The sequence below is a fragment of the Melospiza melodia genome, chromosome 1, assembly GCF_035770615.1.
Source record: "Melospiza melodia melodia isolate bMelMel2 chromosome 1, bMelMel2.pri, whole genome shotgun sequence".
Taxonomy (NCBI): domain Eukaryota; kingdom Metazoa; phylum Chordata; class Aves; order Passeriformes; family Passerellidae; genus Melospiza; species Melospiza melodia.
Window position 1 is genome coordinate 46746252 of NC_086194.1, and position 19101 is coordinate 46765352.

The 19101-nt window shown below is 34.5% G+C and overlaps 1 protein-coding gene across 3 annotated transcripts in view; it reads left to right on the plus strand.

The window, feature by feature from the left end:
• The window catches only part of BBS9 (Bardet-Biedl syndrome 9), a 291661-nt gene that overhangs the window by 71802 nt on the left and 200758 nt on the right, over positions 1–19101 (plus strand). For all 3 annotated transcript variants that reach the window (XM_063156843.1, XM_063156833.1, XM_063156849.1), the window contains 2 exons: positions 2495–2667; positions 4504–4656. In XM_063156843.1, coding sequence (XP_063012913.1) covers positions 2495–2667; positions 4504–4656 — 326 coding nt within the window. The remainder of the gene's footprint in view (positions 1–2494; positions 2668–4503; positions 4657–19101) is intronic.

The following is a 19101-nucleotide window of genomic DNA, read 5'->3' on the forward strand; positions in this document are numbered from 1 at the left end:
CTTCATGCATTGAACTGAGTTGGTTAGAGAAGGTCTTAGGGGGGGGAATGTGCTTACTTGAAATGTAACCAACTAAAACTTATTTAAAGGTAGATATTTGTAAGAACTCTGATAGTCAATCATAATTCAGAATATTTTTATAAACAGAGACTGTGGATTATATAAAAGCATTTTTTTGGTAGAATATCATGATACTGAAATGACTGTGCTTGACTGAACAGATCTTCTGTGAAACTAATGAATGTTGATGAAATTATGTATTATTTGGTAGGTGCTTACTCTGCTATGTAACACTGAGTTTATACTTTGTAAAAGCGCTTTTGTAGCATTTTAACTGAGGAAATGTTCTTCAAAAAGAAACCTCTATGTGTAGATAAATTTTTACTAGAAGTAATGGTGTTTCAGAAAAGTAAAAGAAGTTGTTAAGGTCAAATCTTATTTCTGGTTTTCTATGAAAGGACTTTATCATGGACAATGGAAGAAGACCTCTTTTTCCAATATTCCTTATCAAATGGACCTTAAGTTCTGAATGGAAAGAGCTGCATGTAGCAATGAAGGTTGTCAGGTTCAGCTGGGTTTCATTGCTGAAGCTGCAAATAGGAGCAACATCTGTTTTCATGTTAGTTTTTAATTCTATTAGCTAATCCCTTTTAACCAGTGTAGCAATTGAAGATATTACTTCAACTTGTCAAGACTGCTGCAAAGAAGCCCAGCCTGAACTATGTACTGACAGAAAATATATATTAAAAGGTAGCTTGCACCAGCTAGATTAAGACTTCAAGGCATTTTTTTGGGCTGAAAATTTTAAAATTGTCTTATAATCAAAATTTAAGGAGGGCTTGACTGCTAACTGTGGCTGGGGTGTTTTTCTTCTGATGTGGGTTTCCTAGCTGAGAAGTGAACTGAATCTTCTAAAGTTCCTACTGGCTGAAAAGTTGGAATGCAGGTTGTACTATTTGGACAGCCTGTTGTAGTGTGAAAAGACTTTGTAAGCTATTTAATTTATTGGTGCCTGTCAGTTTTCTGCTTTTCTGATAGAGAAATTTCTGAAAATCTGTTGTAATTTTCTGTAATGGAGCTTCTTTTAACAAAAAGACTACTACAAATTGGTTAACCATCATAAAAGCATGGGATGATATTTTTCCTCTTTCACTGTATTTCTGTTTAAAGCATGTATTTAGTTTAACTACAGATTCTCAGTTTTGTAACGTTTCCAAATCTAATTTGTCCTTTTTGATACTTGGAACATCACAGAAAAGCAAATGACTGCAATGTTCTCTACTCAGACCATGGTAAAATTAGATTGTGTTTGTATTGACCAACAAACAGTGTATGGAAACTAAATGTGCAATTTGGAGGAAATTAGTTTTGTCCATTTTAAACCATTAATGTATTAGATATGTCAATTATAAAAGGAATGACTGTTGATTTGGCCTGAAAACATCTGAGCTAATTTCCGTCAAGGAAAAATCACTTAAGGCAAAGTATGGTCATACATACAAGTAAGTCCAGCCATTACACTGTGAGTGTTTAAAAAATGGATATTAGGTCAAATGCTATCTTTAGCAGATGGTGTTCTTTTCTTTAACAAGCATGTTTTTAAATAAAACTTGCTTCTTTCCTGTTACACTGTAAACAGAATTTGTCATTCGCTATTCAGTGAGATACATATCCTGGGAATGATGCCAGTGGTAATGTCAAACAATCTTGAATTAGTAATGTTGAGAAAATTTAAAATAAGTACATTCAAGTTTAAAAGAATTCTGGTTAATTTGATTTACTGTGGACCTTTTTAACAAAGGAAAAAAAAAAAGGAACGATTTTGTGTCAAGTTCTCATAGCTACATTTCTATCTATCCTTTTTTTGTTAGTTATTGGCAGATGTGTAATGAAAAGATGTAAGAGCCTAATGTTTGAAAATGCTTTATCTGAAAAAATTAAAATTAAAAGGCTGCTATGATTTTCCACACTGCTTTTCTCAACATTTATTAGTTATTATCATCCAATTCTGTTAATTAAACTAATAGTAATATTAGTTAATTCTGATTTCATAGAAGCTGGAGAGAGGATTATATGAACATGAATTAGAAATAAAATCTCATTCCAATAGCCTGGTACTTTGAAATTCACTAACATCTGATGAGTTAAATGAATTTGCTGGGACAGATAACACTAGCTATCAGGATTTGGTTTTTCACTTCAGTTTATATTAACACTTTTCATTTCTACACTGAGCCATTTTTACCAAGTCATAGTATAAGTTGGATAAGAATCCTTTCTACTAATATTAGTTGTATTTAAAGTGAAGCAGCACAGTCAATAAGATACAGGTATTTCTTTAACACTAGTGAATGTACATGTCTTAAGGAAATCTCATGTAGACTTTGGGTACAGGTAACAAATTCTATTTGAGCATTAGCTAAACTGTTGTAGAGGGAATTTATGTGTCAGAAAACTGTGTTTATTAGTTCTGCATTTGTTCTTGCACTCAAAGAACGATACAGGATTCAGAGTGATCACTTGGAAGACCTTTGGCTGGTAACAAAAGAGCTCATACACCGACTACAAGAGCATTTCAAGAAGCAAAACTGCAAGGATTTTGCATGTACCTTTTCTGGTTCAATTCCCCTGCAAGAATATTTTGAACTAATTGATCGACATTTTGAGGTATGTTGTGTAAAATGTGAATTACTAACGGTCTGCTAGTTAAAAATTGGTTTTTAGTGCAATAATTAATCAGATTATAACTATAGTATCACAGGCATTTTTCTTTCAGAAAATACAGTTGTATCTAAGGGAAAGTCCCTTCAGATATTTGAGAAACTGCCCTTGTAGAAGTATCATTGGAGGCTCAAGGAAGTTTGCTAGACCAGAAATAAAAGCAATGTAATTACTTTTCCCTGTTTGGCCATGCAGGTGACAATGAAGAATCTCCAGTAGTTCAGCTAGCTTGTAGGAATAGCTAATCAATTAAAATACATGCATTCTTTCCTCCATATCTTTCCAATAAAAAGAGATAATTGCTATTTGAAAATTTCTGTTAAACTCATATATTTGAGCAAAAGCAACAACCTGTTGCAAGAATGTATGCAAGAATGAGAAATACTATTGGATGTGTTTTTATGCTGCCAAATTTTCTGTGAGGTGGAACTGTCACTGCCCAGAAAGATGGAAGGTATCATTGGGATTTTCTGGGATATTTTGAGTATTCAGCCTAGATCCTGGTCTATATTTGAAGCTCTTTCTATTTCTAATTTCTTTCAACTGATTTGAGAGTGAAAAAATGTTAATTTTTTTAAAAAAGTGACTGTTTTTGTAGAAATACCTTAAATCTAGGCTTCTTTAGATTATATAGCAAGCTTAAATACATTGAAGTTCAAAATACAGGTGTGATTTCTGGGATGCTAATTTAGACTCTAATTATATTGTAGCTGTTTCTTTTAAAATTTCTGAATTTATACTGTAATTATCTGATCTAAAAAAAGTCAAATGATATATTAAAGGCATTCCTATGCTTCCATCCCTGTTAGTTTAAACATACTGGGGGTTTTTTTGGCAAGCTTAGGAGAAAATTACCTGAGTTATCCCTTACCTGAGATGTCCCTTTTTTCCTACTACTTTTAGTAAAACTTCATAGTGTTTCTTTTTCCCTTAGCACCTCTGAATTTTTTATCATAATAATGTACTGGACAGATTGACATTTGCTTATTTTTAAATATAATCTGGTATGTAAATTTAAGAAACTTACCTTTTCTCTTCATTTTGGGGCACTTTTGCCTGCATTTGGAAAGCTGTGTGTCTTGTTACTTCTTCTGCTAGCTATAACATCAGCTGTACACAGGTATCACAGCTTTATGAAAGACTCATCTTTGGTAATTTTTATTTTTGAGGTATGTAGTGGAAAGTGTACATCAAGTGCCCAGATAAAAAAAAATCTTATTTTGTGTTTTAATCCTTTTATCTTTTAAAGGTTCTTTTGTGAGCATTTCAAGGAATTTTGTTGCCATTAGCTAATCAGTATAGATAAAGGGAAAAAGGATTTAAATTCAGAAAACCACAATAATTTAATCGGTACAGAATTCAGTACTTCTGTTCATGTTGAGGGAATAACTATTTGCTTTCTACTGCAATGAATATAAAGTCCAGTACACTGTATATGTGTCATGAATAGCACACCAAACCAAGAAGAAGCCTTTGTGTCTTGGTGGTGAAACTTCATTCTTGTTAATAGGCTTCTAGATGAGATGTTTATGCATTTTCACTGGTTATTGTGGCTGTTGACAATTAGTTTTGATTTCAGTGGCAAATGATAATTCTTGAAAGTGTTAACCTTCACAAGGTGTATAAAGTATGAAACTGGCATAAATGGTATTCATATTTGAGTATTTGAGTATTACTCTCTGTCTCAAAAATTTTCCTATCCTTCTTGCATTTCATTTGGAATGTGCATACATGAATGTATATGACCCTTAACCTGAATTCTTGAAAACCCTTAAATTGCAGCTACGTTTGAATGCTGAGAAGTATCAGGAGCTGTTGTCTGAAAGGGCTGTGCAGTTTCGAGCTATTGAGCGGCGACTGCTGACACGATTCAAGGACAAAACTCCAGCTCCTCTTCAACATCTGGACACCTTGCTAGAAGGAACATTCAGAGAGGTCAGTACAGTTTGATTATGAGCCTAACCTTTCTTTATCTTGTTGGTAAAACCCAGCTTAAAGCGCATAAGCTATGCTTTCCTGGTTACATTTACCATCCAAGAGACCAGGAAGCAGTAATTTGTTTAACCTAATAGTCCCTGTAACTTTCCAGATGATTTGCAATAGTTTTATTTAATCTGTGACCACAAAATCTTTACTCCTGGGTCATACCAGCTTGACAGCACATCTTTCTTTCCTAACTGATGTTGATAGTGTAAATATTTTATAGTTCATGTGAAAATATTTTATAGTTCATAGCTTGTGTAAATATTTTATAGTACACTGTAAACTGGTGGAATGGTTTGGCTGGGGTAACATTCACAACAAAATTGTCTGAGACTGACCATGTCCTTCCTATGGGGATTTATGTTCTGATCATTTCAGAATGTGATATCTGCAGAAGAACAGTGTTTTTAAAAAAGAAATCCTTCCCAAACCATCCCCATACTGAACAAAGAATAAACCAATTTTTCTTCCTGCCTCAGCTTTGTGTTGCTTTAGGATAACTTTTTCATGATGTGTCCCTTTTGTAAAGAAGTTATTTTACGTGTTTTGTGCTTTTCTGTTGGAGGATCTGATTTTACTTTCTGACATTCCTTGTTTGAGAAGCTGAGTCTCAATTAGAGTCCTTAATGGAAAAAAGACTTACCTTTGCAGTGCTGTATATCACAACAACTAAAATCCAGAGGTGTTAAAGAGAAAGTATTTTCCCCTACTATTCATCTAAGAAAACATTTTAAATTGGACAAAACTGCCTTTCCATGTATGCTTTTATGTAAGTCAGATTTGCTTTTATTCCAGTCTGTACTGAGTTCACAGTAATATTCCAGTCTTCACTGAGTTCACATGAGTTCAGATGAGATGATTTAATTTTGAAGGTGGGGATTTTCTAGGTGCTTTAATAAATACTAGGTATTGTGCTAGATGGGTTATTCTTTAACACTTTGAAGTGGCATGACTAAATAAGCCTGAAAGATTAACACAAGAGAGTTTTTTGAGTCTGCTTTTGCTGTGTAGAACTTTTTGCCTTTAAACTGAAGGGCAACTGGGATGTGCTTGACAGTTTCCTTGTGTAGTTGATTTGAAAGCTGAATTCTGAGAATGTGCCATAAGTCAGGTTGTTGAAATAGATGCGTGTTGCCAAAGCTTAGTTTATGAAGTCTTTAATACCAACATTAGATGGGTACTTCTCAACATTATTGTTGTAGGCTTTTTGAATTGGAGTTAGAATAGTTGAAAGAAGAATGAGGAAAAAGATTTCTTTTCAAAGAACAAATGTTTACATTTTTTCATAATTGTTTAAACTTGGTAGATTTCCTTTGTAATTTCTTTTCTTTGTGGGAATCCCCTTCCAAAAAAGAAATGTTGTTATTGTTACTATAAACAAAGTGTAGTAAAATGGTGATTGCCATAGAGACCCCGCTGCTGCATGTGTTATTTTGAAAGTGAGAGCTGTGGTAGGATTTAATATGGACTCTTCTCTGGGGGTGAAATGAAATTGCTTAATGTTGCATTTTTGTATTAGAAAAGACCTTATTTTCTTTAATTTAGTATCATATTCTGTCTTTATTTGAGCAAGTATGTCTAATGCAAATAGTTGAGGTATTCAAAATATGATAAATGTGTTTTCTGAAAAGGAATAATGAAGCTGTTTAAATATGAACAGTATGAAGTCTCACTCCAAAAATTCTTTTAGGCATGTAGCTTTTTGACATTGAAATAAATATGCCTTTTCTTATAATCGTCTGAGAATCTCATATCCTCTCTTATGCTAAATATTTTTGTAATGAGAAAATAAAAAATTGCCTTGTTTTATTCCCTCATTTTTCACTAAAGTAATTGTTGGTGCAAAGCAAAGCAAAGTTTTGTTACTTCTCACATTGTGTTTTGTACTCAGAAGGGAAATGTCTGTATTTTGGTTTTATAGTGTATTCCAAACATTTTCATCAAGAGCAGAAAGGGGTTTACAGTTAGTGAGTGTGTGATTTTATTAGTCTTTTTAACACAGAATTTCCAGGACTTGGGCACTATATGAATTACATTCTTAGTATTATTATTAAAGCATAGGATTTTTTTGAAATTGAAACTTTAGTATTATAACATCTGCAAATCCACAGAGATATAAAGATGCCTTGTATTGCTGCCTGCACATCCTTGCAGATGTATAACCTTTTTATGAACAACTTTTAAAATACAAATAAAACAATGAATATTCTACTCATGTAGTTTCATTACCTAGGTGTGCTAAAACCTACTTTAAACATGTTCTGTATGGTTTCTTTGTCCACCTGCAAATTGTTACGAATTTCTGAACTGATTCAAATTTTACAACTAAAGTAGATTGTAAATGTTAATTTTCAGCTTTTCAGCTTCAAGTAACAGTTGTGGTTGTGTGATAGGTAGGTAAATGTACAATGCCAAAGTTATAGATGTCAAACTGGAGAAAATTAATCAAGCTGCCTTTCATTCTCTGGTAAAAAGTATATCTATTTATGAAGTAATTTCTTGCATTAATCCTTGTGCATTTCCAACAGGGCAGGCCATATTTAGTGCCCCAATAAAATTGCTGATTGGTCTGTTAAAAGGAAACTTGAGCTTTACTTTCCATCTTGACAGTAATGAGATGTGTAAGGAGGCATCAGTGTGTGCAATGACGAAAAGCTTGGTTTTAGTTTTATAGTCCTGTTTACATGTTCTTCTAGAATTTTACTTTCTGAAGTGATGTTTTAGATCTAAAGAGATTCAAATGAGTGTTAACAACAGTTAACAAATAGTGTCATCAGGTGTTCCATTCTGGAAGGAAAAGGAAAGATGTTATGTACATAGTAGTCTTGTACATTTGAAAGAGGAAATGTTATTCTTATGATGTTTAAGGAGGATTTGTAGGAAGGTGCTGTGAAAATAATAGAAAAAAATTCAATTAGAAATAGATGCCCATGAAATTCTTGATCTGCTAAAAAAATTTATATATGCACTTGGACATACTGCTAACTCTTGCCCTAAGAAAAGATTTTAAGATACATTTAAAAGCCACTGAATGGTAGTTGAGATTCCATATACATTTTGTATTTTAAAGGACTTCAAATATGAAATGAGATTGCAGCAAATTTTATGGTAGCTGTTGTAAACACCATGTACTTTGTATAATGCTCCCCTACCAGAGACTTGTTGTTGCTTGAAAGTGCAGTTTAATAATCTTTTATGTCTACAATGTGTTTTCTGTCATAATAAAAAAAAATATTCATAGTTTGGCAGTAGCTGCAGGTTCTTACCCTGAAATCATAATTTTCATGCATTGAATCTTGGCAAACATTACTTGGATTTCCAGGTACAATCTGGAATTAATAAATGTCATAAAAATGAGATGCTTCAATTTCTTATTTCAATGCACATGGATTTTATACTGCTGAATATAAGCAATATTTAGCTGTAAGCTGTGTTTATCCCTGTTTGGAAGCCTACCACAGTCACATTCTTTGAGGGAAGGAGGAGGATGAATTTTAAATATGGGGTGGAGTTCTCCCAGGGCACTGACTGTTCTTTAGCCACTTTTAAATACTTAAAACATGAATCTGAGACAAGACTGAGCAGTTCCAGTTTACAAAAAAAGAATGTTATTAGCAATCGCTTCTACCTTCCATTGCTTCTGTTAGTATTATTTTAAAAAGTCAGAAAAAACAAGGCAAATCATGATTTTCCCTGTATCCTCACACTTCCAATATATATAGTATAGTTCCCTTCCTATTCTTTAATGGCTCTGTTGTGCAGTACCTCAGGTTTCCCCATGTTTTGAGGTCTCTTCATTCTCATCCTGGAAAACCGCTGTCATTCTTGTGCTTCCTAATGATGAGATCTTATCTTTTACCCTTGGTCCCACTCTCCCTCTGGCAGTTGCTTATTTGTGCACTGTCAAGGCAGTGCATGAATTTGTGCTGGCTGGGAGCAGCCACCTACCCTGACAAGAGGGATGATGCCCTCTGTCTCTGTAGAAACAATTCAATAGTGTTTCTGTCCTCCCAGTCTGCTAATTAAAAAAAAAAAAAAAAAATCACATCTAGAGGGACCGAATGATTTTTGGCTCTTCATGTTAAAATTTTGTGTGGTCATTAGAAATGGCAGTTTCTAGGAATGGACTGACAGAACAAATCTGACATAAATGGCCACCACAGTTCCATAGCTTTAGACATCTAGACTTAAGAACTATGTCTTTTCAAAATTGGGTCTTTTTTAAAAATCAGTGATATATTTTAGCTTTCCCTTCAGGTACTTTATAAATTTGAGACCATCTTCCATTAGTGAAGGATTTAACACATTTTTCTAACCAGAACTAATTGATGCTGAAAATGTGATTCCTTTGTTTTCTCCTAATTCAGCTATTCCTCTGTATTAATTTTATTTATTTTAGTATTGGATAACCTGTCTGTCATAAATAGTTGGCTGTAAGTAGTAATAAAGTGATTTTTCAATGTGACTTCCTGATCCTGCTCAGAAAACAATTAGAATCTATCCAGATTATTCTGCTGTATTTAGTACACAGTTTGTATTTATCTTATCTTGGTCTTGCATCTTGGAAGTTTTGTATATGAATTGCTTCTTCAAGAGATAAATGCACATGGGAATTTTTCACCTAAAAACTCTTCTTGAAACAAATAGTCTTTCTGATTTCAAGAAGTGCTCATAGGTTTTTCTTTTAAGGTAGTAGGAAATAACACAATTCCTACAGATTTGTTTTCCAGTTTGACTTCCCTCATCTGCTCTCCCTTCTGGAAAGTAAGTGTATTTTTTAACATCAGTTTGTTAAAAGTTGTCAACAAACACAATTCCTTCCTGGTAAAGACACCATAGTTCTTCATTTAGGCTAAAGGAGGCAATTCCATCAGGAGGATCAATTTTAATTACTTACATGTCAGTAAACTGTATAGGAATTTGTGGCCTGTTACTGAGAAAGCTTTATCCACATATAAACGTAGCTCTTTTCCTTGAGATCTGAGATGTGAGCTGTCCCCTCTTACACAGCCTTGGAAGTTAGTTGGGCACCTTGGAGCATTCAGTTGAGACTTCTGAAGAAACAAATGCATTTTTGCTGAGGATTTGGAAGCCAGATGTCTCTAAATGAATGCACTGGTTCTTTTAATTAGTAATGTCACAGGACTTGTCCTTTCTCTTTCATGTGGAAGTCTTGAAGAAAGGTGCATATATTTTCAGAATGTTGTGAACTTCATTACACAGCTGTTTCTTTGACATAGCCTAATTTAAACAGAAAGAGGGACTATCTCATGGTTTTGAGATGAAATTTAAGCAACTGCAGTATGTAGGCCAGCTGCAAAAACTTAGGACTGGCCCATAGTTTTATGTTGCAGCACAAGATTGATGCTTAAATGTCCTTACTTTTGTTGTTTATTGTTGGTGCATGGTTTTTGTTTTTTTTTTTTTTTTTGGCAACTGTTTTGATCCTTTTGGAGCTTTTCAAGCCCATGTAATTTTCAAAATCAGAATGAGTAACTGTACTACATGACAGGATCTGTTCTGGTCTCTGGTCTTAAAAGTTGATGTTTTGGTAATCAAATTCAAAGCTACCTTCATTTTCTTTTTGTCATAGAAAGAAAAATATTTAGAGCAGTATACAATTAAAGCATGTAAGATCAGATCTGCAGCTCAAAGAACATGCAGCTCATGTTAAACAGTTAAATGGTTGGTTTTTTTTCTTTTTTTAATAAAAGCCTCCAAAAAAAGAAAGCTGTGATACAAAAATCTTTCCAAACCAAATGTATGGAGAAAAAGAAAATCTTTCTCATCTGTGAGCAAACTTAGAAGGCCAAGAGAAGAGCACTAAATATTTATGTTTCTTGAGATTTTGGCAGAATGTGTAATTAAACTAAATTTTGGACAGAACTTAAAGGAACTTAGAATCCCTCTGAGCACATCTTACCTAACCAGACAATTGTGAGGAATTTTTAGCCCAGTGTTACTGATCATGAATGTTATGTCTCTCTTTTGTTGTGGTTGTGATTAAGCAAGAGTGTTGCAACTTTGTCAAATAATATTTTATGTATTTAAATACTGTGTCCTGGTTCTTGTCCATTTTAGAGTATTTGACACTATCAGGCAAAGTTAGTTTTGGGTGTAAATCATGATAGGATTAAAAGAACTACTTGATTCCAAATTGTACCTTTCAAATGATATGATTTCCTCTCTGAAATTTGGCTTGTCATATAAAAACCAATTAACAGTAGAAAAATATCTAAAGGTTAGCATACTTTGTCCTCCTTTTGGAACACTTGTGATCACTTTTCAGAACCGATGATTGGCTGATTTAAGTCCTTAATTTTCCTGGGAGCCTGGTTATAAAACATGGGGTTCTGGCCCAGCGTCCAAGGGCTTGCCTTTTGTTGGGGCTCTTGTCACACATCTGGTTCACCTGCATTCAGCATCAGCTAGATGTGAATGTGAGGCCATCTGCAGGCTTTGCACCTGTGTCAAAGTCAAACAAAAAGGTGTCCTAATACACCTTCCCATAGTACTGCACTGATGTAGCTGTGTGGCTCCCAGGTGGGGATGGTTCTCCATCTCCTGTCTTTCAGCTGGTGTGGAGCAATTCTGTGACTGTCTGCTGCATTCTCTGCAGCTCTGTTTTAGTCTTGAGCTGTGCTGTTGGGGGCTGTACCAAGCAGTACTTCAGGTGCTCTGTCTTTTGGTCTCTGAGTATTTGCTCTAAGTTTGATCTTGTATCTCTCCTGCTTAGAGTGTTCTGGAATCCAATTAATTCAAACTGGTGGCAACTCTTTAAGCTTTGTCTAGTTCCTGGTACTGAATTCCCCCTGAAAGAATGGGTATTTGACACTTATGGTACTTTATAATTCTGTGAAGGAATTTTTATATATGCATGTGCACAGGAATTTTCTTGTTCTCATGAAAAATAGGTGTGTGGAAAAGAGAGCCACTCCAATTGGAGTAGTAAATTACAGATTAGAAAGTAAAGTTCTTTTCATCTGTTCATCAAGAGGTTTGGATCTTGTTGCTGTGTTTGTGATTCCTTTCTCCCCTCTTTTCTTCTGTTTCCCATTTTTCTCTGCTCTCAGAATAAGATTCCCCCAGCTATCAAAGGACAGCCTTACATTTGATTTTTGAGTCTGTCATTTCTGGTTCTTGGTTGGAGACTCACATGATTGAGCTGACTTCTGGCTAGACAGACTTTTGTTCAAGGGAGCTGGAAATACTCTAAGTTAGTGATTCTTGGTGGTTTCAGGCTGTTAGATATTGTAATTTCTTTTGATATTTCCATAATGATTTCAGCACAAAGATGGAAAATATATTGAAGGCAAATGCCTTTGCCCTCCTTAGATGTCAGTGTTTGTGTACATGTGCATGTACATATCTATAACTATTAATAATTCATCATATCTTCATTTTAGTCCTCAGAGTTGTTCCTGGGTGTCTTTTTAGTATTGTTTATATAAAATCCAGATGTCTACTTCTATAATCATTGGTACTAACAGGTCCAGTACCTAAAATACTGCAGAAAAAAATATAATCTTCTAATTTTTCTCCTTATCTCTTTTCCATCTACTGATTAGGAAGCCAGTCTCATATTTTCTAATCTGTAATTTACTACACTGTTATGTGTAGTACAAAGTAAGTATGTTCATTACAATTTTTAAAGCACATACAATTTTCTAATATTTTGAAAGGCAAAGTACTGTTTCTTGCAGTATTTTAACACTTGCAATGTGTGGAGCACTTGGATCGTTGGTGGTTTGTAGTCAGTGGCAAATAAAACTCAATATGTTCTGTTCACTAAAACACAGGGAATGTCATTAAAGGTCCATTAACTCTTTGTTCAAGCCCCTAACTCTTTTCCTTGCTTATTAATCAGTTGATAAAAATCTCAAAAGTGATTGTTAATGATTGAGTATTCTCTCTCCAGTGGCACTTCTGACACACAAGGCCTCGGGAACTTGACATTTTGGGAATGATTCATTACTTGATTAGTAAGGACTTTTACCTCAAAGCAAAACCATTAGGGTTTATCATGCATGACTCAAAGCCTATATATCACACTCTCTCCTGTAGTAGTCATTTTCCCCAGATAATGTCAGTGAGAGCTACACCCATAGTATAAATTAGCTCTTTTTGCCTTGAATAAATATGCTGTTCCTTGGAGGAGTTATATTTAACTTCTCTTGTTTTATTGCTGTTTCTGCTAAATGTAGTTTTTTCATAGCCACTAGAAGCAGCTTGTTGGCTATTACATATAATTAAAATTCTCAATTTTACTGGTGTTCAAATAGTGTTATGTTTCTATTTTGTTAAGACTTATTTAACTTTAACAGTGGAATACTTACAATATCATCAAAGACCCTTTTTATTAGAAGATATATTCCAAAAAAAGGTCTGAAAGTAGTTAGCTGTTCTTGGGAAGCATATATTAGGATTACTGGCAAAACTCTTCTGTATTTTGGTCTGTGGTAGCAATTACTTCAGTGTGGGACAGTCTTCTGACAGGTTAGTCAGTTTGTGGGACAAATAGGTAAATTGTTCACATTATCAGTAAGGGTTTTTTTATTTTGTGGAGGGAATTAGACACATGTAAAAGCAGGAAACAGCACAGCCATCACAAGAGAAAGAGATTGGCAGTAAAATGTTCTTGTGTGGGTTGATATGGCAGAGAGTGCCTCAACTGGAGTCTGTTGGACTGCATTCAGTCTGGTCTGTCATATTTTCCACATAGGAGGGTTCCAGCTACACTGTGCTGTGTCCTACAGCCCTGTCTACTGAATTACTGCCCTTGAACCTGTGAATGGCCAGCTTTGAACACCCACTGCTCCATTCAAATCAGTAAAGGACCAGAGGTGTGATCTTTATTAATTTTTCCCCCCACTCCTCTTGGGGTGGGGTTCCCACTTTAGACCCATAGCACCATTGTGACCCCAGACTTTGGTTCAGTCCTCAGGGGCATGGGCAGGTTGTACCCTCTGGTGTATAAAGGCAAGAGTAAGAAGTGATTTTTGTCACCTTTTGTGATATAAACATTCTCTGGCACTTTCTGTTTGTTTCATTGGCTTATGACTTTTTGAAGGGGAAGAAATAATATTCCCTTGAAATGATAGATCTTGTTTCCTCAGCCTAATATGAGGTCACCAGACCATATATGAGGGCTTTCTGTAGGGACTGAAAGAGCCTGTGGGCATTTGAATAAGTGAAAATGGAACCGACTGGCTACAATTCCCCAAAGAAAGGAATACTGATAAGTTTTATTTCTTTGAAAGAAGTGTCATATCAGATAATCAGATTATTGGATATCCTGTTGAAGTTTAAATCACTGACAGTCTCTTTCACTGGGAGAAGTGTACTCCATAGCCAAGGGAGGAAGTGCTATGTGGTAGTGTAATCAAAACTTGAATAAAAAAAATGATACCATCTTCAAGGAAGGAGGGAAACACTCTTATTTTGTGCTCCCTAGAAAGTTTTCTGTATCAGCTCTGTAATTTTGTAGTACAGAAGCATTTGAGGCATAAAAAATCTATAGCTAAGAACTACTGAGGGTATCTAGTAGAAGCCAGAGTGTTTACTTTGAGTGTTTCTATACATGATCTTAGTGAAATTTCTCATTTTAATTGAAGAGTCCAGCTATTATGAATTGACTATGACATGATTATGAATTTCTGCATGCAGTACTATGAGCATTTTTGGTGGCCTGGGAAGTAATTTTAATAGCTTGCCTTTGGGTGGCTGTTGTACTTGTTCTGCCAGTGTGTACATGGGTGCAATGCCTTCAGATAGCTGAAATAAAACATTGAAGTAGATAATTTTCTGCTGTAAGGTCAAGATAAGTGTACTGATTTCTTTGATATACAGTAGATGACAGTTTTGCATTGTGCATGGATGTCAACTATATATTGGTTTCAAATTCACAGAGTAAATATTTCACAGACTTTCATACTTGGATTCAGTGAAATGCCTGGTTATACGTTCAGTATACCAATAATAAATACTAAGGGGGAGAGCTACATAATTCATGTAATTCAATAGCATTTTATGCCAAACTCAGATTTAAAACCAAACAAAAAGATCTCCCTCTCCCCAAAACAAAACCATAAACCACACAGGAAATAAGAATTTGATGGCCAAATTAATTAAATTATTTGCTCATCTAATGCTTGCAAATCTTAGTATCAGTTGGGAATTGAAGTGGATTCGGTTACTGTAGTAGCTGTATTGTAAACCCAGCAATACCAAGCTATTTTTTCTGCAAACTTAAGCTAAAAATGTTTTACATTGATCTGTTCAGCTACTTATTTCCATTACCATAGAGAGAATGAGTATCTAAATTACTATTCTGTTGTTCTTGGGTAGTCTTACAGGTGTGAAATTTGATTCAGTCACTGGTGATGGCTGGCCCAAGATGACCAATGTCAGAGGTGGAAATAAGACTTCACCATTATCAGTGCCCTGCTCTGCACACTCCTGTTCAGCTCTGTTAAGATTCTGTGTGGTATTACTTACTAGAGGCAGTATAGTAGTAGACTGTGGATTCCTGAGGAAAAAAATATTTCAAAAATAGTATAGGTGATTTATCAATTAAAAAAAAATTGGTTTCCTTGTGTGGATGTCCCTTGCAGTCAGCTCAGAGCTGCTGCTTTAGCCACTACCTACTACATCAGCAGAAAAATGTGACTTGTGTGTGGTCATTCTCTCAATTTAGACCTTTTAATAAAAGGTACTGTTTACGTTGGAGCTCAACTGTTGGTTAAATCTGTAAACTGACAAAAACAAAAGAGAAAAGAACTTTCTTCTCCATTTCTTTCTGCCAGTTGGCATCTCAACAGGTCTATTTTATATCTCAGTTTTGCTTAACTACTAACTTCTACAGAGTAAGTATTTCTACATTGTGAAGCCTATAATTATTCTGTTGTGAATAGTTTAAAGCAGTATGAAAAGGAGAAAATCAGTTAATGAAGGAAAATTTGGCATAATGAACTGTGGGGTTCAGAAGTCAGGAATGAAGAAGAGAGTAATGATGAGTATCATAACTGCAGACATAATATTTTCAGGCTTTTATTAAATAGATTCTTCTGCCCATCCTGCTTGCCTTGAGTTCTTTGACAAGGTTTTGTGGCTGCCAATTTCTTGGTTTAATATTAGCAATTTGCTTTGGATATTGACTTAATGTTATTTAGATATCTTAAAATTAGGTATTTGCTTGAATTTCTTGTTGGATGGACAAGGACCCTGAAATGTTGACAGAATTTGACCATAACAACTGTAGTCCTTCTTTTTCCAGAAAGCCTCTTGGTGAGCCTAGAAAACTGTATGTATGGCTGCTGAAGGCTATACTTGCCAGTTAAATTCCTGTAATATGGAAAGGAGAAGTATGGAAAAAGACTTTATATTTCACAGGAACTGGATTTTTTAAAATGGTATTTTTAAAGGAATCATTCCATTTCCCTTTAGGAAATCTGAAAGTATTTGGAATGGATAACATAATTTTTATCTTGTTCATTGTTTATATTCTTAAGGCTAGTCTACTTAGAAAAAGCAACACCTATTAAAGGACTTTGAATTCAGGTTCTTTCATGTTACAATGAGTCTATTTACTGCTGTCAGTAGGCTTGTAATATATTTAGCTTGAAGAGGTTAACAAGCATACCTTGGAGTGTTACTTTTATTTTCTGTTCTGTGACACTTAGCAAAATCCCATTATACAATTGAGTAGTATTATAATGTTAAAATGTTAATTTGTTCTGCATTCCGTTAAAATTGGATTTTTTTTCTTGTGCACTGGCCCATGCATTTTATACAAAACCTATAATTTAAACACTACTCCATAGAAATGCTCTAAATTAGTAACCTTTTGCCTTTGCTACCTTAATTACATCTCATTATTTAGTACTTAAAGAGCAACCTCTAGCTACTGGTTAAATATTTGCTAGCTAAATAGATTTGTCATGTTAAAGAAAACAGTAGTCCTTGCCTCGGTTGTAATGTGTTTAGGATTTTAGAGTTTTGAGAAAATTACGTGCTTCATGTGCATTGACTTTGAATTTTCCTTGTTTTTTCATTTCTTCTTAATGAACATTTCAATAGCTGTCTGTTGCATTTCAATAGGTAATTGAAAGTCTGTCTTAAAATAAGTATTTTGAAAAGAACACTGTTGTGTTTTGACATGGTCTATGTCTTCTAGTAACTTTTATTCCTTTTAGCTTTTATAAGCATCTGATACAGTAAAGTTCTCTTTTTATTGTGGAAGCAAATATAAAGCAGATTACATGTTGGCTACTAATAGCTATATTTCAGATTTTTACCTCCTTTTGGGAGGAGGGTGTTCTGTTTGATCTGAATCACAAGAAATAATATTCATGAAAACATCTGATGATTTGTCTTTTCTTCCAAATGTAAAGATCACTTCTCTTTGGTCTTTTAATTGTATGCAGAAATTATACTGCAGAACTTATTAACGGCTTGCAGAATGACTTAATCTTAAGTATTTTATTCACATCCACTAGATTGTATTTTTTGCTCTTTTTATTGCTTTGTCTTTTTCTATGTTTTAATTAGTATAAAACCATATGAATAGATTATAATTTAAAATTGCAATCAGTCAAAATTCCTTAATGCTAAATGCCCTGTCATATGCAAAGGCATCCTGTTTAATTTCCTATTCTACTTTTTTTGTCTTTTTTTTTTTTTTTCTCAAGATCCACTGTAGTGGAAGCTCATTTACGACAGATTTGTCTGTCTGACTTGATTCCTACCCAGTAGCAAACTGCTGCTCTCCTTATCTAGTTATTGAATTCTTTTCTGCACTGTCCATTTGCTTTTGGAAGCCAGTGTCTCCAAAAAGTTCCTTCACCCATTCTTCCCATATATTTTCTTATATTACAGGTTAAAAATTGCATTCTGGCATGGTTATAGTTAGAAGTATAACTCGCCATTTATGTGTATGGTTGTAATACCACTAACTTTATTTTTAACAAACACAACAGGGAAAAATGCAAAAAACACATTGATGCAAATCTTCATCTTGTTCATATGTTTTTGATTCTGTGGGAAACCCATTTATGGAACAGATAAACATTTGTCCTCTACTGTATACTTTTGTTCCTGTAAAAATCAGTTTTGATTCCTGAAACGTATTAAACTTTTTCTCAAAAAAAGTTAAATGGGGGAATACCAGCAATGCATTTACAGGGAAACTGGCTGGCCTGTCCAATTCTAGGCTAAGCACTTCAAGCTTTGAAGTAGATAGTTTGTCTGAAAACTTTTTGTGTGTTGTTTTTTATGCCACTGTTTATACATTCTGTATCCATAAGTTCTGAAACCATTACTTTACTATTCATGCAAAGGTTTGAGTGATTTGTTGCTTATTGTCTGTATTTATTCTTGGGTTTGGATTTAACAAGTCAGTCTGTAATGACTACTTGTTTTTTATTTTTTGAAAAACTACAAAAAGCTCTGTGGAAAACCTTTCCTGAGAAGAGTTTTTGAGATTTATGTGGATTACAAAGCATTAAGAAGGGTCATTACTTAATTTTCTTCGCTAGCAAAAATGCCCATATACAATTTTAGCAGGTATTAGTAAAATTGAATATCATGCTTTGTGTTCAAGAACTGGTGCCTACATTTGTGTTTGCAGCAGCCAAGACAGATCTAAGAGTGAAGGCTTTTCCTCATTGCTCTTGGAAGAATGCAAGAAAATGCCTGTGATATTTCTGTTCAGTTGAATCTGTGATATTTACTTCCCCTTAATTTGTTTTTAAATTTTTTTCAAAGTTAATGGCCACTGCAAAGGATTTTTTTTCTCTCTGGAGAGAGGGGAGGGGAGAGAGGGAGGGAAGGAAAGAAAAAAGTCAGAACACTTTGTTTTGATCACAGGTGCATTTTTCTAGTAGGAGGTCACATTTAATTTGTGTAGCGTGTTTTGGTGGTTCTGGAGCAGATCCTCAGCCTGGATGAATTATCATGGGAATTAATAACTCTGACTGTTAGCACAAGCTAGGGTCTGTTCTCCAGCCCAGGTAAGCTTGTTCATTTTTTAAAATTGAAACAAATGTGACCGAATTGTAACATTTCATAGAAGAAATTGAAGTATCTTTTTAAAAGAGAATTGAAGTATCTTTTTAAAAGAGAGTCAAAGTCTTGTCTCATTTTCTGCAAACGTTATAATAACCTATGTGGTCTCTTAACTTTTTTTTTTTGTATTTTGCTTGTGGATCAAATGGAGGGGCTAGGTGCCTGTGCATATGTTGCTTTTTCAAAACAGCATATTTGTCAGGTGAAGAATAGGTAAAATGATGCATTTGCAAATCCAGACTCTTTCAATCTCTGTTTCAAGAGGCTTTTCTGTGTCTTATTGAGGCACTTAATTGATTGCAGCTTTATTCTGAACTTGGGGAGCCCTCTTTA